At 50.9% G+C, this 21,955-nt stretch overlaps 1 protein-coding gene across 1 annotated transcript in view; it reads right to left on the reverse strand.

Moving 5' to 3' along the window:
* Positions 1 to 12,796: 12,796 nt before the first annotated feature.
* Positions 12,797 to 21,955, reverse strand: part of SHANK2 (SH3 and multiple ankyrin repeat domains 2) — a 559,042-nt gene continuing 549,883 nt past the window's right edge. The window contains exon 26 of the mRNA XM_082476803.1: positions 12,797 to 20,946. Coding sequence (XP_082332929.1) covers positions 20,376 to 20,946 — 571 coding nt within the window. The 3' untranslated portion in view covers positions 12,797 to 20,375. The remainder of the gene's footprint in view (positions 20,947 to 21,955) is intronic.

Genomic DNA, 21,955 nt, shown 5'->3' on the forward strand with positions numbered 1-21,955 from the left:
CTGCTTTGGAGCCTCCGACGGTGAGGGGTGGGGTGTGCTGCGTGCTAACCCGGCTCCCTGGTTTCCAAGGCGGTAGGCAGGGCTCCCCTTGCAGGCGGCTCGTGTGGCGGAACGAGAGCTTCGAAGCTTCTGGAAGATGTGCTCTCCCCAGCCCCCTCTTGAGGACCTTGGCCTGGCGGGCTGCCTAGACCCTCAGGCAGGTGTGGTGGTGACCTTTTGTTTTCAAGCTAAAACTGGAGGACTGTTACAGTGGCGCTCTCTGAAAATTCAGGAATTTGGAAGTTGGCCCTGGCTGCCCCCCATCGTGTTCCTGACTCCCTGGGTCTGGTGGGAGCTGACCTGGGTCACCTGGGCTCTCCTGGGAGCTGGGGGCCTGAGTTCCTGGGCTCATTTCCTTCCCACCAGACCCCCCTGTGGAACCTTCTTGTGGTGCTGAGTTGTCCCGTTGAGCCCCTTCAAGCCTGGAGGTAGCACCATTGCCCCCTGGACACTCGTGCTGCCCCTTGGCCAGCTCTGCTTACGGGACCCAAGCCTGAGAGGCCCCTTCCCCCACGGCAATGTGTAGGGCCCGATGGGAGGCCCCAGTGCTGGGAGTCGGGCTGCCCTGCCTGCAGCTGCCTGCGGGGGACGCCGCTCCTGAAGAAACGGGGCAGGGAGGTTTCCCCACGACGGGGTGAGGGCAGAATGTGACAAAGGCAGGTGCAGGAAGGCCCCGCTGGCCCAGCGTCTGCCCAGCCTGTCTCTGCCTGTGACTACGTCTGGCCGTGTCTGCATGACGTGTCTGTGTGTGTCCTGCTGACTGCAGAGCCTGGCGGGCAGGTGGGGCCTCTCGGGAAAGGATGCCCTGTTCTGATGCTCTGCGCCCTGGACATGCCGCGTGGAGCGTGCACCTGCTTGACTTTACGCCCCGATTTCTTCATCTGAAAAAGGGATTAAAAACGACGTCCTCTTTTCTCCCAGGCAGGGGCTTCAGGACTCATTCTCCATGCTTGAATTTGGAGTGTTTTGCCAGGATACACCTTAAGGATCTGATGGGTAGAGTGTATGCATCTTACCAATAAGACATAACAATACGTTTCAGGAATTTGTTTTTTCTGAAACATTAGGAGGCCCTAATCTTATCCTCTCAGACCCAGGTTTCAAATTCTGTTTTGGTTTTTTTTTTCCAATATCCCTTTGGATATTTCTTCTGACCTGTCTGTTCTACCCTGGGAAGACAAACTCTGCATCTGTGATTGTTAAAATGACAAATGGAAGGGAATGTAGGCAAATAGAAATAGGTTGGCTGAGAAGCATCTTTTTTCCTACCCACTATCAGAGTTACAATATTGCTTTTTCCGTGATGTTCAAAACCATCTGGGACAGTTCAGTTGTCGTTTGTGAGCTGTAGAGATTTCCCGCTAACATCCGCCATCTCTAGATTAATGTCAGTATTTTCTCTGTTGATTAAACCTCCTATTAGAAACGGAAACACCGGGCTTCCCTGGTGGCGCAGTGGTTAAGAATCTGCCTGCCAATGCAGGGGACACGGGTTTGAGCGCTGGTCTGGGAAGATCCCACATGCCGCGGAGCAGCTAAGCCCATGTGCCACAACTACTGAGCCTGCGTGCCACAACTACTGAAGCCTGCAGGCCTAGAGCCTGTGCTCCAAGAGAAGCCACCTCAGTGAGAAGCCCGCGCACCGCAACAAAGAGTAGCCCCGCTCACCGCGACTAAAGAAAGCCCGTGTGCAGCAACAAAGACCCAACGCAGCGAAAAATAAATAAATAAAATAAATAACTTTTTAAAAAACCCAAAGAAATGGAAACACCGCCTCCCGAGTGGGCTGTGTGAGGAGCTGCGTGTGAACGTCTCTGTAGGCCTGATAACCCTCGGGTGGACAGAATAGTGACCTCCCAAAGATGTCCACGTGCCAGTCCTGGGAGCCTGTGACTGTGTCACCCTACATGGCAAAGGGAGAGTAAGGTCTCTAATCAGCTGGCCTTGGTTTGGGGTTACCCGATGGGTGCCATGTAATCCCAAGGGTGCTTAAGAGTGGAAGAGGGAGACAGAAGGGGGATCAGAGTGATGGCCTGTAAAAGGACTCGACCCGCCGGTGCTGGCTTGGGAGGTGGGGGGAGGGGCCACGAGCCAAGGACTGGGGGCGCCTCTAGAAGCCGGAAAAGGCAAGGGAACAAGTTCATCCCGGGAGCCTCCTGCAGCCACGAGCCCCGCCCTCACCTTGATCTTAGCCCAGAGAGACCCCCGCTGGATGCTGACCTATGGAACTGTAGGGTCATAGACTTCTGTTCTGGGCCAGTAGGTTTGGGGTCATTCGTGACAGCTGCCACGAGGAGCTCATCTCCCATCCTTAGGCTGTTTTTGAAGAGCAGGGTCCCTGTTTTCCCTCTCCTCCCCCACGAGGCCGATATCAGGTTCCCAGAAGATGCTGGATCAATGATCTGCAGCTGATGTAGTGATTGAGCGAGTGACCCAAGCTGCCGTGGTGTGAGTGTTGAGAAGTGGCTTCAAATCAGAGTCGTTCCCCTCGGCCAGTGTTCCTCGTAGGTGAGGCCCTGATCCCATGCCCATTCACAGCCAGTTCCCATTCCCTTGTTTCTCCTTTCTATAGTCTGGAATATGGGTGTGATGGCTGGCGTTCTGCCAGCTGTTTTGGACTATGAGGCACTTTGAAGGTCCCCTCTGAGGATGGCAGAGCAGAAACAGAGCTTGAGTTCATGATGACGTCATGGAGCTGCCACACTAGTCTTGCCTGCTTCAGTACTTTTTTTTTTTTTTTTTTTTTTAATGAGGCAGAGAAATAAACTGTAAAATAAAGAATGATGCCCACCATCCAGTTCTACAAGGATCAAATCATTAGTCACTGCAGCTGCTGATGGACAGTGCACCCTGAGAGGAATTCAGGATGAAGAAAAGGACAAGGCTCTCTGTACTTTGGAAAGACAGGCCCCTCACATAGATAGATATCTCAGAAGAATTTTAATGAACCCAGATTCTTGCATCTTCCCATACACAGAAAACACACACACACACACACACAAATTATTAACTGAGATGGATACCTGTTGCTTGTGACTAGCAGTGACCTTTTGTTTTTTTATTTTTATTTTAAAAAAGTTTTTTGGCTGCACCACGTGGCTTGAGGGATCTTAGTTCCCCGACCAGGGATCGAACCTGGGCCCCTGGCAGTGAAAGTGCTGGGTCCTAACCACTGGACCGCCAGGGAAGTCCCAACAGTGACCTTTTATTTTATTGAGATGTATGCTTGGCTGCACATGTTCTGTAGCCGGCCATATACAGACTGGCCCTTCCCCCTTCCTCTCAGAGCAGATCGTCAGAGCTATCTGAGAAGTGGTCTCCAGTTCAGGTTCAGTTCAGTAAGAACCTGAGAAAACTCAACTCACAGCTCAGGTGTGTGTGTGTTTTTTTTTTTTTTAAATTGATAAAACTTATTCCATCTAAACCATTGTTATTTTCAGTATCCGTTGTAACCGCAAACACAATTCCCAATTGATTCACTGGGTTGATGAGTAGGAAATTTCCCTGTAAATAGGTTTGCTGTAGCTTACACAAGAGAGCATGTTTCTTCGTATTTTTGCCAAATATGAGTATTGTAAAAATTTTAAATCTCTGACAATCTAGTAAGTGAAAACATTTTTTTTGTTGTTGCTTGTGTTTAATTTTACTTCCAGTGAATGGCTCCCTTTTTTCTTCCTTTTCTCCTTTGTTTGCTTCCTTTCTTGAAAATACACAAATGATTCTCTACAAGCTCATGGGAAATTCAAACAAGGACTTTCAATTCTGGAAATATTTGGGACTAGACATTATGAAAACCCTCTTGCCATAAAACACCAAGAGTGTTAGATAAATTTTAACAAGCATCTTGTTAATGCAGAGCCCAGCCTGTAAGAAGGTAAAGAACATCTTTAGGGGTGAAACAGCAGAGGAAGCAGGCACACAGAACAGAAAGCTAGCCCTGACATCCCGATTACCACGAGGTCATCGATGCGTCAGTACCTGCACCTAGAGCCTGGGGGGGTTGCTAGGCACATGGGGCAGGAGATGAGGCTTTAGGTCCAGCAAGGTGTGCTGCTGGAACAGAGGACGTGAGTAGGGCTTGGGTCCCTAAGGGGACATTGCCTCAAGGAAAGGGGGGCTGTGTTTGTGAAAATCTGCCCACTGGCAAAGAGAGATCCTGACATCACTCGTTTGTCTAGTCCTCATTTCTGGGTGGGGGAAGAGGTTGTGTGGTATTTGGTGGAGATTTTGCCTAAAGGAGATGAATGATTGTGGGAAGGAGCTGGAAAGGGCAAGCTTGGGCAGGATCCTGTAAGGGGCGTGGATAGAATAGAGAAGGGGAGGAGGTTTAGCAAGACAGTTCCTCAAACTGACCACTAGATGGTGCCAATAACTCCGTACAGCTTGGTTGCCCTCTCTGAGCAAAGCAGTGATGTATTTCCTACTATAGTTGTACCGCAGTATCCCGGGGAGGGGGGAGGGTGCTTCCGGGACCCCCACGGACACCAAAATCTGTGGATGCTCCAGGCCCTTATGTAAAATGGCCTAGTGTTTGCAAATAATCCATACACATTCTCCCATATACTTTAAATCTCTGTAGATTATGTATAATACCTAATACAATGTCAGTACTATGTAGATAGTTGCTGGGTGCATGGAAAATTCAAGCTTTGCATTTTGGAACTTTCTGGAATTTTTTTCCCCCACATACTTTCAATCTGTGGTTGGTTGAATCTGAGGAGACAGAACCCATGAATATGGAGGGCTGACTGACTATATATTCTTGCCTTTTTGCATAAGAATTGGTGACGTAGAAATAAAAGACAGCCTCAATAAATCCATAGACAGAAAGCAGACTAGTGGTTGCCAGGGGCTGGGGGACGACAAGGAGCGGGGAGTGACTGCTAAGGGGCATGGGGTTTCCTTTTGGGGTGATGAAGATTTTTTTTTAAATTTTTAATTTAATTTAATTTATTTATTTTTGGCTGCACTGGGTCTTCGTTGCTGCATGCAGGCTTTCTCTTGTTGCGGCGAGCGGGGGCTACTCTTTGTTGCGGTGCACGGGCTTCTCATTGCAGTGGCTTCTCTTGTTGCGGAGCACGGGCTCTAGGTGTGCGGGCTCAGTAGTTGTGGCACGCGGGCTCTAGAGCGCAGGCTCAGTAGTTGTGGCGCACGGGCTTAGTTGCTCCATGGCATATGGGATCTTCCCAGACCAGGGCTCGAACCCGTGTCCCCTGCATTGGCAGGCGGGTTCTTAACCACTGCGCCACCAGGGAAGTCCCGACGAAGATGTTCTGACAGTAGATAGAGGTGGTGGTTACACTACACTGTGAGTGTAGTAAATGCCATTGAGTTGTACACTAAAATGATGAATGGTGTTAAAAAAGGAGAGAGAGAGAGGGAGAGAGATAGAGTCTCAGTCCTGAAGTTTGTCGGTGTGGGGACAGACAGACAGTCCTGATACGTGTGAAAGACACAGGAGCCCTGGGCATCCAGAGGATGGCAGGCAGATGGAGTCAGGGAAAGATTCTGGGATGAGGTCGGGCTTGGGCTGCATCTTAGAGATGCAGGGTGCTCTGGGCAGAAGGGTCAGCAGGGCAGAGACTGTGTGAACGGGGCTTCAGTGTTGCTGAAACCTCAGGCCCTCATGGAGAATGGTGAACACTGAAGGCGGAGACCCAGGCAGGGCCGCATCAAAAAGGGCTTCGTGTTTGCTGGGAGCATCCTTCAGGCACCGGACATCACATGATACTTAACTTCTCAGCACCAGAGTCCTTACGGATGAATGCCACAAAGAAAAGTAAATTTTTTGGAATTTTTTTTGTTTTTTTTTTTTTAAAACTTTTATTTTATATTGGAGTATAATTGATTTACAATGTTGTGTTAGTTTCAGGTGTACAGTAGAGTGAATCAGTTATACGTATACATATATCCACTCTTTTTCAGAGTCTCTTCCCATATAGGTTATTACAGAATATTGAGTAGGGTTCCTAAATTTTTGGAATTTAACCCTCTGTATTTTGGGGTTACCTTTCTCCATGTGTAATCTCAGAAAAAAAGCCCTCATATTTAAATTACTGAAAACGGACTTCCCTGGTGTTGCAGTGGTTAGGAATCCGCCTGCCATTGCAGGGGACACGGGTTTGAGCCCTGGTCCGGGAAGATCTCACATACATGCCGCGGAGCAGCTAAGCCCGTGTGCCACAACTACTGAGCCTGCGCTCTAGAGCCTGCGAGCCACAACTACTGAAGCCTGCATGCCTAGAGCCCGTGCTCCACAACAAGAGAAGCCACTGCAATGAGAAGCCCATGCACCACACTGAAGAGTGGCCTCCACTCGCCGCAACTAGAGAAAGCCTGCGTGCAGCAACGAAGACCCAATGCAGCCAAAAATAAATAAACAAACAAATAAATTTATAAAAAAATCTTGATGGGACTTTTGATAGAAAATATGTTAAACCTAGCAACCTAAATGTCCATCAACAGAGGAATGGATGAAGAAGATGTGATACACACACACACACACGAATATTACTCAGCCATAAAAAGGAATGAAATTGTGTCATTTGCAGAGACGTGGATGGACCTAGAGACTGTCATACAGAGTGAAGTAAGTCAGAAAAACAAATACCGTATATTAACATATATGTGGAATCTAGAAAAACAATATAGATGATGTTATTTTTATGGCTGAGTAGTGTTCCGCTGTATATCTGTACCACATTTTTTTTAATCCATTCTGTAGATGCTTTTTATTACATTGAGGAAGTTGATTCCTCCTGTTGCCTCTTCTTACATCCTTTTACCCTGCCGCTTTATGATAGTATTGACTGAAATATTTTCTCTAGTCCTGCCTTCATCCGTCAGTTGTGCAGTGATGTTTTCAGAGCCAGTCTCCGAGATGGCTTCCAGTGGTCCTCGCCCCCTAGTGCCACGTCCTTGTGCAGCCCCCTCCCACATAGAATCGGGCTGACCTGCATAACGATAGGGTACTGTGAGAATGGCAGAGTGTCCCTTCCAAACATAGGGCCTTGGAAACACTGAAGTTTCTGCCTTGCTCTCTTAGATCATTTGCTCTGAGAGAAGCCAACAGCACCCTGTCATAAGGAATTTCAGACAGCCCTTTGGAGAGGGCAAGGTGGTAAGGAACTGAGGCCTCCCGCTGTGTGAGTGTCACCTTGGAAACGAATCCTCCATCCCCAGCCAGTCCTGATCAAGACCAGGGCTGAAACCTCACGAGAGACCCTGAACTAGAACCACCCAGCTGACCTGTTCCCCATTCCTTACCTTGAGAAACAGTGTGAGATTATCAATGGGTTTTTAAAATATATATATATTTTAAAATTTTTAGTGAAATATAGTTGATTTACATGCATTAGTTTCAGGTGTACAGCAAAGTGATTCAGTCATATATATACATGTATATTAAATATACACATATGTTTTATATATATACATATATATGTATTCATTTTTTAGATTCTTTTCCATTGTAGTTTAGGTCCTTGTTGGTTATCTGTTTTACATAGAGTAGTGTGTATATGTTGATCCCAAACTCCTAATTCATTCCCTGCCCCCCAAGATAATCAGTGTTTACTGCAGCTTTCACTAAATTTTGGTGTATCTTACAAGGCATGTATGTTACTTATGTTTGAATTTCTCATTTGAATCCAGCAAAAAATGGGCCTGTCCTCCCTCTTGGAGAATGTTGCTATGCTGACGGGCATGCGCTGATACCATCCGGGAGGGGCCAGCGTTTTCAGGTATTAATCAAAATGTATAAGATGCCCTTTAACCCCACAGTTCTCCCTCTAAGGCGTTATCACGGGTGTGCTTACACGTGCGTGCGCACTAAGGAGATGACCTAAGTTTCCCTGCACAGGGGCCGTCCGACGCAGTGTGGCACATCTGTGTAGGGGAACGGTCAGCAACCAAAGAATGGACACCGCAGTCCTGTGGAGGCAGGGCGGGGGAGCCGCTCCCTCCGAGCGCTCGCCTGGCACACTCACACGTGCACATGGCTGTTCCCAGCAGCACTGTCTTTTAAATTTTTTAAACAAACTTTAAATTTTGGAATAATTTTAGATTTACAGAAAGGTGGTAAATAAAAATGGAGAATGCCTGTGTACTCTTTAACAGTTGCCTTCAAAATTAACCTCTTACTTAGCCACGGTCCATTTATTAAAGCTAAGAAATTCGCACTCGTGCCACACTATTGCCGAAATGACAGACTTTATTTGGAGTTCATAAATTCCTCCCTAGGGACTTCCCCGGTGGTCCGGTGGTTAGAGACTTCGCCTTCCAATGCAGGGGGTGGGCGTTCGATCCCTGGTTGGGGAGCTAAGATCCCACATGCCTCGTGGCCAAAAAACCAGAACATAAAACAGAAGCAATATTGTAACAAACTTAATAAAGACTTAAAAAAAAATTCTTCTATCAACATCCTTTTTCTGTTCCACGGTCCACTCTGGGATCCCGCATTACATTTAGAAAAGCATTTTTTTCCCTTCAAAAACAGATTTTATTGAGCTATAATTTGCCTACCATATAATTCACTTATTTAGAGTGTACAATTCCATAGCTTTTAGTGCATTCACAGTGTTACGGAAATGTCACAATTATATAATTCCAGAACATTTTCCTCACCTCCCAAAAAACCCTGTATTATTATCAGTGACACCCCATTCCTCCTCTGCCCCAGGAGCCAGTAATCTACTTTTTGTCTCTATGATCTGCCTGTTCTGGACATTTCATGTAAATGGAATCATACAATATGTGGTCATTTGTGACTGGCTTCTTTCACTGAGCATAATGTTGAAAAGCATTATTTTTGTTTTGTTTTAATTTATTCATTAATTTATTCATTTTTGGCTGCGTTGGGTCTTCGTTGCTGCGCGCGGGCTTTCTCTAGTTGTAGCGAGTGGGGGCTACTCTTCATTGCGGTGCACGGGCTTCTCATTGCGGTGGCTTCTCTTTGTTGCGGAGCGTGGGCTCTAGGCACGCGGGCTTCAGTAGCTGTGGCTCGAAGGCTCTAGAGCGCAGGCTCAGTAGTTGTGGCGCACGGGCTTAGTTGCTCCGCGGTATGTGGGATCTTCCCAGACCAGGGTTCGAACCCATGTCCCCTGCATTGGCAGGCAGATTCTTAACCACTGCACCACCAGGGAAGCCCGAAAAGCGTTGTTTTTATAGAAAAAAAAAAAGGAAATACTCTGTAAGATGGATCAACAAATGAATGGGTAAATAAATTTTGATATATGCATATAATACAATACTACTCAACTGTGACCACAAATGATTTAGAGATGCATCTGTCATCTTAGATGAATCTCAAAAGTCGTATTGGAACAGCTGCAGAGTTCATGAATGCCAATAATCAGGATACTATCGCTGATGATGGCAGCGGACACAACTGCGTGGTGATTGAGTGCCGGGCACTGTTCTCCTTCTTTATAAGGATTGCGGGTTTATCATGCATGAAGTAGAGACCAATTACATAAGGCTTTAAAATGTGCACAATAATACTACATATTGTTTATGGACACATACACAAGCAATAAACATATAAACACATCCACAGAAATGATAAACGCCAAGCTCAGGGCAGTGGTTACCTCTGGGTGGGAGGAAAGGAGGTAGACTCTGGAGGGAGGGTGCAAGGGGCTTGGACACCAAACACCACAGCTACCTGTGGTGTTTGGTGTCTTCATTTGGGTGGGGACCTGGGTGCCCCTTTTTCCCCATCCTTTTGGCGTGCCCAATATATTTCATAATAATTTTAAAAAGAGCAAGACTAGTACCCAGCAGTGTGTAGAGTGAGATATATTTGGGTTTTTTAAATGATTCATACGCATATGCTTCCAGATGTATGCACCCGGCCAGGAAAGAATCACAAGGAATCTTTAATAGGCTTTTGGGGTGGGGCCCCCCCGGGTCTGGGGAGCCCAGTGGGGCAGGGAGACATGCCTTTGCCTGATTTGAGTTTTGTACCACATGTATTTTTACCTCCTGGTTAAATAAATAGTTCAGCCTGTGTGTGTTTATTCCCTTTCGCATTGCCAAAGAATTTCCCATGCAGGACCTCATCTGCCCCCACAAAGGTCCTGGGGCCGCAGTGATTGTCAGCCCATATTTCAGATGGAAACACTGAGGAGCCCAGAGGTTGCTCGGTTCATTGGTGGTTGGTGCAGGTGGGAAACGGGTGACTGGTTCCCAGATGAGGAGGTCCCACCCTGGATAGTAAACCATGGGTGGGTGGGGGGGTCACCCAGGGCAAAACCACCGGCCCCTCTGCTCAGGGGGATGGAGGCGGCCTCTGGGCATTCGGAGTGGCCGGATGGGCTGCCCTCAGAGGTGTCCCCATGCAGCCTCGGCAAACTGCAGCGCCACGGCCCCTGGGAGAGTCGGGGGGCATGCACTCAGTGCCACACAGCCAAATAGGACACTGTGGCACTTCAGCTGTACCCCGACGCTGCACAGCTGGAGGGTTGCCGGGTAAGTTTATTCTTTAGGGAAGAATACCTCACCACCATTACCACGAAGAGCTGGGGACACTGCAACCCTGTAACAAGGCTTGGGGGAAGGGAAAGCAATGTAGTGCAAGCGCATCGTGATTGGAGAAAGGTAAGGGGATGGGTGTTGAAGAGAGGGAAGGCGATATGTTCGCCTAGGTGCTAAAAGTCTGGCGGCAGGACTGCAGTAATTCTTTCTCCATATACACCCACTGTGGTTGTGAGGCCCTGAAACTCAAAACGACAAATCTATTACGACAATGACCCTCAACGGTGTGCTCCTCGCAATGGAAAAGCGGGGGTCGCACGGCTGTCTGAGCCCCACGACAGAGGAGTCTCCCTGGCCTGGCAGCTGAGAGTGGGCGTGGGGACAGGCGGGGGCGGGGGAACATGGGCCTCGCCGAGGAAAGGGAGCCAGGGTGGAGCTCTCGGTCTCCTCCGCAGCTGCTCTCCCCGCTTCCCCCAGGGCTGGCTCCTGGAGAACACTTGTAGCTCCCAAGCCCCACTGCGCCTAGGAAGGCCAAGACGCCCACGTCTCCAGAGCCGAGGTTCCAGGTGGGCGGGGCCGCCTCGCCCATGGCCCGCCTCCTGGCCTCCGGATTGGTCAGAAGCTGCCCGGCCTGCTTCAGGTGGGCTAATCATGGATTCACACTTCTTTGCCAGTCATGATTGGTCTCCATGGGGCACGTGCCCCGCTGTCCTTTATTGGCAGTCGTGATTGGTTCACAGTGGGCACGTGCGCCGTGGTCCTTTTTTTGCCAGTCGTGATTGGTTCACAGGGGGCACGTGGCCCGAGGCCCCAGCGTTCTCTGCGCTCTGCTCAAGCGTCCGCCTAAGGGAAGAGCGGAGGACCTCGAGGCTAGGCTGCGGGCCTGCTGGGTCCACTGGCTCCTCTGGGTCCGCCGGGGCCTTGGGGCACCGGTGCAGGCCCTGGGGATGGCGGCTGGGGTGGCACAGACGTCCCGGGCTGGAGGCGGTTCCGACATCGGCCGTGCCCAGGGCGGGCGGGGTGGAGGCGGCCGACGAGATGGCGCGCAAGGCCCCTCGATGCCCGGCCGGTCCCTGTGACCCCTCTGCACTCCGTTTTCCGCCCCATTTCCACCTGGAGCCTGGCAGCGGCTCCCGGGGCTACCTGGGGCCCCGAAGGAGGGCGGAGGCCCCGCCAACCGCGGGCGCCTTTGTGGTCCACGGAGCAGCTCTGCGCCAGCGGACGGCAGAACGGGCGCCTTCTTCCAGAAGCTGGGAATTGAGGTTAGTTAGCCACACACCCGGTTCTGGGAGAATCACTGCGCTCCCAGCCCCGGCCCGGGGGGATTCCGTCCCCCCAGCCACCCCCCGAGTTCCCCCATGGTGCTGGTGCTTTCCACCTGCCTGGTGCGGCCCATCCCGTGTGGAAGGCCCGTGGCAGGCGAGGCAGAGGGCAGGAGGCGATTGAGCCCGGGCATCGGCCCAGCGCCGTCTGCTTAGCTGCTGGTGAGGGATTTGGGAAGCGCCTCTCTCCCCACCTGGTGACCCACCGCCTCCCTGGGGAGGAGCTGCCACCCCCTCCGCCTGGGAACGGCTCTGATTTCTGCCCCAGCAGCCGCTACTGGGGCAGGACCTGGGAGGCATATCGCTCTAGATAGAGGAGGTGCCTGGTTTCACGGGGTGGCGGGGCCGCAGACGGTTAGGACGCGGGCTGCAGAAACATGGATGGGCCGGGGGAGGATTCCCAGTAACTTTCCCGGCCAGGGGTCAAGAAGGGTCAGTACAGGGGCAGGCAGTGCTCGGGAGGAGTCCCTGGAGGCACTAGGGAAGTCTCTGTCTTTCCCAGGTCTCTGAGGCCCAGATGGAAGCTTCAGGAGCCGGAGTGGCTGCAGGATGGCTGCGGTGGGCCCGAGGCTTGAGCGGCAACTAGGGGCCCCTGGAAGAAGGCCTGTGCAGACATTGCCTTTGCCAGGGAGACAGCGGGGCATGAGGTAGGCAGAGCTACTGTCTTCGTGGGGCTTATCTTCCAGAAGTGTGTGTGTGTGTTTGTTGGGGGCAGATAATCAATAAGCAAATTAATAAGCCAATCTGAGGTAGTAATGAGCGCCATGAAAAGAGAAAATGGGGAGATGTGAGCGCGTGATTGGGGCGATTCTACTTGAAATCTGGTGGTCCACGCCACGCAGAGAGGGGGAAGAACATTCCAGGTTTGGGCACGGAGGAGGCCCAAAGGTGGGGATGCAGCTGGAGCAAAAGGTGAGCAATGAGGAAAGGCTTGGAGAGGTGGGCGGACCGAGGTCACTGGGACGCTGGGGGCGCGCGGCTGGATGGCAGGGCTGGGAGCCGCGTGACCGTTTCTGTTTGTGTGTTGCCACTGTGAATACACAGCGGCCTGTACTTTGTGTTATACCCAGTCTTCTCCTTTTATGGTCTCCTTCCCTGCCACCATAAAAAGCCCCCACACTCTCCACTTCGTTCTCCTGGCCGCTGCCAGAAAAAGCTGGTCATTGGTGCCTGTGTGGGAGAGGGAGAGCTGGGCTTTCCTGGCGAGCCGGTGGGGTGCTAAAGGTTTCAGGCCATGTGGTTTTCTCCAGGGCCTTGATGTCTTCATCAGGGCCTTTGTGGTCACATTTATAAACTCTTGCTTGAAAAAGGAGCCTTTATTTTTAGCTTGCCCAGATGGCAGGCTCCAAGGCCAAGGGAGGAAGCCGCCGCTCCCTGCCTTTGGCTTTATGTGAAGCTTCAAAGCTGTGTGGGCCTGTTAGACTCATTTTCAAACCCATTCTGCAGCTCGGTGACTCCTTTTCAATTGGCCTTTGTCTCTGCCACTGAGGGGGGTAGTGAAGGGAGAGGAAGGGGCTGCCCCAGTTCTCACTGCAGAAGGAGGCTGCAGGGTGTGGGAGAAAACACACTGGCATCGGGGTCAGGCGCTGTGTCAGCCAGGAAGCTGCAGCTGCAAGCAATAGAGACGGGCTTGGACTGACTTAGGCCACAGAGGAACGCGCTGGGAGGAATTGGGGTAGCTCAGGGCCAGGGCAGGAAGAGTTAATGAGTTTAATGGGCCGGGGCCGCTCCCTCGTTAGGACTCACAGTCTCCAGCTGCTGTGCCCCGCGGGAGGTGGCATCTGCCCTCTCTGAGCCTCTGTTTCCTCGTTGGTAAAGGAGATAATCAGCTTTGAGTGGGAATTCTGATGGGAATAAAAGCAGATGCCACGTGTCACGTGGCTCAAAGCCGGGGGTCATTTTACAAATATCATGTCTTTGCACTGTGAAAACCTGGGATCCTGAGGTCCAGGCTTCCCTGATTCTAGCCAAGGGAAGTAAGGTAACCGGGTTGCCTCTGAATTAAATCTCCCTTTTTCACAACCCTGAGAGGTTTCATCTGGGAGGATCCTCCAGCTTGCCCAGCCTCCTGGACCCCTGGCTCTTCGCAGATGCATTTGGAGGGGGGCAGAGTGATGTGTCCTTGTCACCAGTGGTAGATCCTGACACAAGCAGCACTCCTCGGGGTTCTTCCCTACAAGTGGGCGTAGCTGTGGAAGCTCTACAGCACGTCCTGGTCCTGCGCTCGCTGTGGACCTTGGCAAGACTTTGTCTCCTTATCTGTAAAATGGGGCTGTTTGTTCCTGCCTCACGGCTCTGACAGACACTAGGGGTGCAGTGCTCTGAATGGTGCCTGGCGTGGAGAGATTTACTGTTGTTTCCAGCCTGTACCCCCTCTCAGGAGGTAATGGATTAGGCCATTACCACATAGACCACAGCACAGGAGTAATGGATTTCTGCCTTGTGCTGTGGTCTCTTCCCTGGAGCTTTAAGGGCTGTGTTCCCTTCCTGCCCTCTGTGTTCTGGGGTTTGAAGAACACATCTAATTCCGTTTAAGTTCCTTGGCAAGGAAGACTCTGAGTGGACAGTGGCAGGATGGCTTGAGGTGTTGGAGCCTCAGAACGGGTGTGCCGGCCGCCAGATGCAGGCAAGTGATCAGATGTCTCCGACCTCAGTCCTGCTCACCTGGCTGTTTCCCGGGGCCCCATCTCACGCGGGGCCCAGGGCTGGCCTGCCCGTCTGTCTTGCCCAGCGGCCGTGGTCGGTGGCTCACCCCTTTGGCTCTTGGGCTGGTACATACCTCCAGCAGAGGCTGCAGCAGCGTGTGCAGTAGCGCCCCCTGGGAAACCCGGCCGTGTCTCCCCAGCCACCCCGTTCCGATTCTCCCATGGTGGCTACGTTTGTTGACTGAAATGAAAAAGCCTGGGTATCTGGTTGCCTTTGGCCCGGTGAACAGCAGCACCACTGATAGTCTTGTGAGGTGGAGAGGCACAGGCACCTGGCGGGAGGACCCAGAGGCGTGCCGTGGACACAGCATGTGGCGTCTGCCCTGCCTCCGGAAGGGTCCGGCCCGCTTGCCGAGGGGCCCCGGAAGATGGGCGGCACCGCCCCGCGGGCCTCACTGTTGCTGTGGTTAATCTAGCCCCAGGCAGGGCAGCGGTTCTTCCTACACCTCACACCCAGCCTGCACGGTGACGAAGGCTGTGCGGGGCAGCGTAATGTGCAGACGATGGCCTTGAGACCTAGACTGATGTACTGCTCACATCGTCTTTCTTTTAAAAAACAGACTGTGTGTTGCCACGCCTATAGCTTACGAAAAATGGAAGTGATTCTTTTGTGATGAGTGACCTCAATCACCAAAAACAAACACTTTGTTTATTTTTCACAAAATTTGGAGTTGATGGATCGGTACTGCTGACTTGGATAAGCATTACCAACAAGTACCACTGGGGGGCGACACAGCACGTGGGGAAGTAGGTCTGAAAGCCCAGGACTCTTGGTAAAAATGTCGTTTTCTTATCCCTGGAAGTTCTCAACCATGTTTTGTATTTCAACTAAATGAGAATACTGAAAGTGATGTAGTGGAGAGCACTTTTAATGGAAAATTAATTGATAACACAATCTTATTTCAATTTTCTTTTTATTTTTTTAACTTAAATGACTGTGTATATCCCACAGTCTTATGATGAGGAAGGCTCCAGAATCATGTCTAGGTCTTCTCAACATTTCATTTCTCGAATTGTTTTTTACTTTTCGTTGTGCATTGATATGGGCTTCTCAGTTCAGAAACCAAGGCACTATAACTATTTTATCAGCTACATTGATACAGTGAAGGTATATTTACCCTTTCATTAAATATACAGCATTTGAGTACAATATGGTTTTATGCAGATCAGGTTCAAAACACCCAAGGCACACACTTTGCTTTTTTTTCCTTTTTTTTTTTTGTTTCTGTATTTATTTGAAGGCTCATATTAAAGTTTCAGAATTGCTATAAACAAAGAGTTCCAGAGTAGAAGCAATGGACAGTGAATGTTGTAATTTTAAACATAACTCGGTAAAAACTGTGAAACGTAGAAACAGGTTACAGGAACAATAAAGAAACGAAACCACTGATCCGGCGTGGATCATAAATCGAAGGGATCAGGTCTGCTGAAGTCTGAGAAACAAGCCTGGAAACTACCTGCTTCCCCACAAAGCACGGGCAGGCCCGTATGCATGCAGCCGCTGTGGTCACCCAGCCACTGTGGAATTGTCACCTACTTGCGTGTGTACGTGGATAGCTACAAATACAGAAGACATTCCAGTTCACTGGTTATTAAAATGCATCAAATAAAGTACAGATAAAAGAAAAAGTCTTCCAGTGTCTATTTTTTTCTTAACAAGACAAACAGATACATTCATCAGGAAGAAGTGGTCTGGAAGAAACCACTGGACAGTGAAGATGGGGGTGGTGGCTAGGGTCTGGGAAGAACCATTGGATGGTGGAGCAGGGGGGGTTCAGGGCGGGTAAACTACAAAAGGTACGAGGCCGAGAAGTTTTCAGGAACGTAGAAACAGAGTGGCTGCCGTTCAAGAGGAGAATGTGCCAGAACAGAAGGAACTGTTCAGGAACTAAAGACAGTGACTTTTCACTGCTGTGAGGCGGAAGAGAAGGTTCAGTATTGAAGTTGAAAATATGCTTCCCTCCAGCAGAAGGGATAAGCCCGTGTCTTCCGGGCTCAGTTCTTGGCCAGAAGATGCGTTCTCTTGCCTCGTTCACCGAAACGTTGTGGCTCTGTGTCAGCCGGTGGGGCTGCCTGGGTGGTTCTGCAGACCCCACGGCAAGAAGACCACGGGTGCGCGCGGGAGCCTGTGCCCTTGGGGGGAAGGCTTGCATCCGGCTCGCCCTCCAGGCCCCTCTGCTTCCGTCCCAAACAAACAGGAGCGCCAGTGTTCGCAGACGTCCGCCCGCCGTGACGCTTTCCCAGTTCTGAAAGAATACTCGTTTCCACCCATACACTGAGAAAACTTTAAGGAAGTGGAGCCAAGGCAGATTAGCTCACCGAAAGGCGAATCTTCACTCTTTGAGGAAAGCTACCGTCTGGTCAGCTTCACAGAGGTCAAGTGGCTGGATTGTAAGCTTGGCCACTTGTTGTTTGATTCAGGAAGTTTTCACTGTTTGCAATCAGAACCACAACCTTAGTGCAATAGTATATTTATTATTTTTTGTTTTACAGTAATTTTGGTTGCCATACAAGAGATTTAAGGATTGGGAGAAAGTGCAAATTACAGGAGCTTGTTTTTTCTTTTTGTTTTTAATAAGGTCTAAAAAGAATAAAAGCACAAAAGTAACAGAAACAGATAATGCGAACACGTTACACAAACTATAGTGTGAAAAGTATGTTTCTAAAAAAAACAAACAAAAAAGTTTGTTAATGGGAAAAAAATCAATATTTGTGGCCCACACGCAAAAAGTCATTGCCAGATCACCCTGGGTAATGCTTGCTTGTTCAGTAACTCAGAAAAAAAAAAAAAATCACTGTTTTATTAACTAAAGTACCACAAATAATTCACTTTGTGATATGTAAAGTTCAGCAAATCAACAGTCACATTGAGTCATTTTTATATTATATGGATTTACTTAAAATGTGCACAGACACCCTGGAGAAGGTATCTTGGCAGGTATACATAATTTACATTTTGAGCAATTTTGGTTTTGTATACACAATATTACAGAAACTAGGCATGTAAATGCAATTTATTTAAATTACAGTATATAACAAAAGTGGATCTTTTTAAAACCTGGAATAGTATTAACATGATCTTTATATGAGCAGTTTAACATCTGTTTCACCATTAAAGGGGGGCATAGGGTAGGGCCTGGTCCTGACATGTCCCAAGGGGGAGAACAGTGGGCGGTGGTTTAAATGAGGAACTATTGCTTTCTGTAGCAAACCTGGCGAATAGAGCTAGAGACTGATTCGTCTTGGCAATGTGTTTATTTTGTCGGTCAGGGCAGGTTCTGATGGGTCCTGTTACTTTTCTACAGTAAGACAGTGTGAAACAACCGATGTCACCAGCTCTTTTGTCTCTCAGTCTGCTTGCTTCCGGTCAGTTGCACGTGACTTGAAGTCTCTCTAAGAAAGGGAGTAGCAGCCAGCTCTCACCTTCTGGTTACCAGAGTTCAGTAACCCCAGCGCCCCCAAGTTGCCGTTGGTTACCGTCTACCCGTGGCCTCCTTTACTCTCGTCCTGTCTAGCATTTTGCCTGGCACCGAGCAGAGAGGTAATACCAACAGTAGGCAAAGGAAAAAAGAGCCACGGTGAGGTGGTGTACTTACTGGATTTTGCAGTATCACCAAATGGAAGACAGATAATGGCCAAATCACCATTTTACATTTTCTGAACTATCGGGCAGCCTCAGCAGGCCACCTGTAGTATCTTGGCTTGAAATTTCTCTAGGGTAACATTTGTTCATCTCATGATGGAAAAATTGAAAGTACACGGAAGTAAAGCGCCTTAATATTCAATTGATTTCAAGTTGGAATGGATCTTTCAGATACAAAGATGGACCTGCAGAAGGTTTTGGAAAAGAAGGTCCAAAACTCAGTTTCCAATTCAGGGGCATGTGGCTGGAAAGACGGGGTGTGTGGTGAGTGTGTGTGTTTTGGGAGAAACTGCTGCATTGTGAATTACAACCACTTTTGAAGAAATAATTGTCCTTCGATGACGAAGTTCTAGCAAAGATAGAAAATATAACACAGCTCTGCTGGTTCAGATGCATCCAAATAAGGTTGATTTAAAAAGGTCATACTTTTATAATTATTCCACAGAAATAGTATTATTAAATCACAAAAGTTTTTTTTTCTTTAACTTTCTAGCACTGAAGTGGCACAAAGGCTGCCTAGTAGACCAGCCACTTTTTTTTCTTAAAATATTGTGCTTATAAACTATCTGTACAACTATTTAAACTTGCAGTAAAGAAAGAGATGATTTTAAATCGCTAAATTTTACGTATTCATTCTAGAGCTGTTCCAGACCTAATCAGACACTTGATTGTGAGCATAAAGAAAAAAAGGAAAAAAAAACAAACCATGTTTTTATAATTAGAGATGGGCTAGGCTAGTTCTGAAATCATAATAAAAGCCAAAAACCTGATATCCGAGTTTCTTCCATATGTGGGAGAGCATGCTGACCCCTGACTGAGTGTCCTGTGGCTCGTGTGCCTGTGGCGACCTCCCTTGGACATCAGAGGTACTGTTACAGGGGAGGGGCTCCAGGGGAAAGAATGCGGCGGGGCCCAAGAAAGCCTTGCCGGAGGCCGGACTGACGGCCCACGAGACCTCTCTGCTCTGCCCTTCCTTCCTTCATCTGCATTGCACCCTCACCCTGGGTTCTGTCTCTGCGCCACACCCGCTGGGTTTTCAAAAAAACCTGCTGTACTATTAAGACAAGCTGGTGGGATTCCTGGACTCTCAGAGGAAAAGGGGAGAAGCTCCTAAGTCCCGTCTTCCTTGGCCTCGGGGGGACAAAGGGGCTGTCTCAGCTGTGATGCTTCCCCTTGGCCGGGCTCAGAACTGGGGGTGGCCGCGGCACACGCCCACCGCGAGCCCTGTGTCATCCTGCGTGTCAAAGTGGTTGCTTGCCTGCTCTGATCTTTGCAGAATTCAACACGCTTTCGATTTTAAAAAAGGCCGAAAGGCAGAGAAGCCCCTTCCCACGCTCCTGGGGAGCTGCTCCTGGCAGACAGCTGCTCCCCTCCTGCGGACACTCTGGGCCCAGCAGCTGCACGCCGGCTGCTTCCCACGGCCAGGTCTCCCTCCTCCTTGGAATCGTGACTTTGTGCTTTGACTAACTCCATGTGACATCTGTTTGGCCACTTTGGAATTATGCTAACAGATTTGCAGAAAGAAAGAAAGAAAGCTAAGCAAAGCTGGGCACGATCCCATTCGGACAACCCACCACTGCCAAGAACCTCATGGCCAGAGAACCACGGGTGCACGTCGGAGGAGACGGGGTAAAGGATCCACGGGAGGAAAGTTTCTCTACCTTCCAAAGGGGCACCGGCTACACACATCCGCGGGCATCTCGCTGCGAGCCAAGTCCAGGAAGGAAAGGAGCACGTGGGCGTGAGTGCCCTCGAGGAGGCCGCAGGCTGAGGAAGGCCTTGCGCCCGGGCCCGGGCGGAGCTGCCGGACGGCAGAGGAGGCCGCGGGAGGTATGTGTCTAGAGTGCAGTGGGGTCTGCCTGCAGGAGCAAGGGGCCCGCGCGGCGGCGGGCATCTCCTGGGCCTCGTGAGGTCAGGTCGCCTGCGTGCAGGAGGCAAGCTGCGCACCTTTCCACCTTAGAAGCTCTCCCTCCCCTGGTCCCCTCTTTGACAGAAACAGCCCAAGGAGCCCACACAAGAGAGCCGGGGGGTTGAAGGCCCCTGCTCAGCCACGCCAGGGACACACGGCATTTCTCTGGGTAGCAGGAGACCAGCCCGCAGAACGGGGTTGGCGCTCGCCATCCAGACACTTCAGTGCAAGCCCATCTCTATTTATAACAAGGAGTCTGTAAAGGAAAAGCGCAGCCACCCTTATCTGTCCAGCAGCTGTTTCAGAGCCCTTTCTATGTTCATCCTGTGCCCGACCCGAGTCACGCCCAGGTCTATGAGGTCGTCTTTCTGGAGGTTCGGGAGGTGGCTGCCGTCGATCTCGTTGTCCATGAAGGCCTCTTTATGCTCGCCCAAGTTGAGGCTTTCCAGCCAGTCCGCCACGTCTGGTTTGGTCCACAGGTGGACAGGTTTAGTTGTAAAAGGCTTATTGGAGATTGGCTGTTGCAGTACGGAGGGGGATGGCGACCTGCTGCGTCCCGCTGGGTTCAAGCCAAACAGGTCCCCGGGAGGGGGCTGGCTTGGGAGGCCGAAGACATCCGAGAGGGTGGGAGAGGGAACCGCGGCGGCAGCGGACGGGGGCGCAGGCAGGATCTCTTTGTTCAGCTCTGTGGGCGAGACCACGGGGCTGGGGGCACGTCTTGGTCCTGAGGTCCTGCTCTCATAGTCTGGGGGCCGGCTCTGCAGGGTGATGGGCTGGGAGGTCCCAGGGCGAACCGTGAAGGTGACCGTCGTGCTCCGTGTACCTGAGACGGTGCTCATGACCTCTGGGCCTCTGAAACGGCAGCAACAGAGAAAACCATCACAAGTCCGCTCACCACGTCCCGAGGAGGGGGCGGGAGACACCCAAACCACACCAGAGCGTCTGACGGCAGGTGCACCGGCAGTGAGCAAACGCTTTGCCGTGCCGGGGGCGGGGCGGGGCGGGGGGACACGAGCGGGGGGCGCCAGAGCACACGGGGCGGCCACTCACCGGAGCCTGGCAGGTTGTGGGGGGGGCCAGGAGACCTGGAGACGGCCCGAACCAAGTCCTGCTCCCTGGCCGGGGCGTGTCTGTGCCACACCAGTACCGCCTGAGGAAGTGGCATCTTTTGCCTCCATTTCAGCAAGCAGAGGGAGGGGCACCCTTGAGGAGAGACCCTCCCTCTTAACCGCCTGCCAGAGCTGAGGCTTTTTGGCTTAAAGGACAAGCGCAGGGAAGGGCACCGCGCGGGCTGGCCCTGTTTCAGTGCGTGGGAAGCCCCGCGGCTCCCTGGGGGCGCTCACGGACGCCGCCGCGCCAGCGTGAAAGGGTCAGGGTCAGGGTCGGGACGAGGAGCTTTATTAACGGGCGGGAGTGAGCCGGAGCCGGGGCCCCAGTCTGTCTGCGCTCTGGACTGTCCTTTTGCTGCTGTCTGTCTGTTTTCTCTGCCACGGATATACATTTGGGTGAAACTACCAGTTGGTTACCGAGGTGCCTCTCAGCCTGGTGACACTTCCCCACTCGATGCTACGTCGAGTATGGCATCTCCGCGTGAGGAAGCAGCAGCAGGTCTGAGGGGGGACCTGTGCCGACTCAGGCTTCGATCCTGTCCTGAGGAGGAGCATTTCCAGGGGCGGGGGGTGCACGCGGCTGGGGCCCCCACCCCCCACCGGGCGTTCGGATACGGTTTCCTGGAGGGCCAGGGGCTCCAGGGCCGGATGTGTTACACAGAGGAGACCCCTGTTGAGAACGTCCAGGGGCCTTGGTTACTGGTTGTACTGGTGTACTGGGCACCAGCAGGTAAAGGCAGCGCCAGGCGAGA

This window comes from Balaenoptera physalus (assembly GCF_965194825.1).
Source record: "Balaenoptera physalus genome assembly, chromosome: 10".
Taxonomy (NCBI): Eukaryota; Metazoa; Chordata; class Mammalia; order Artiodactyla; family Balaenopteridae; genus Balaenoptera; species Balaenoptera physalus.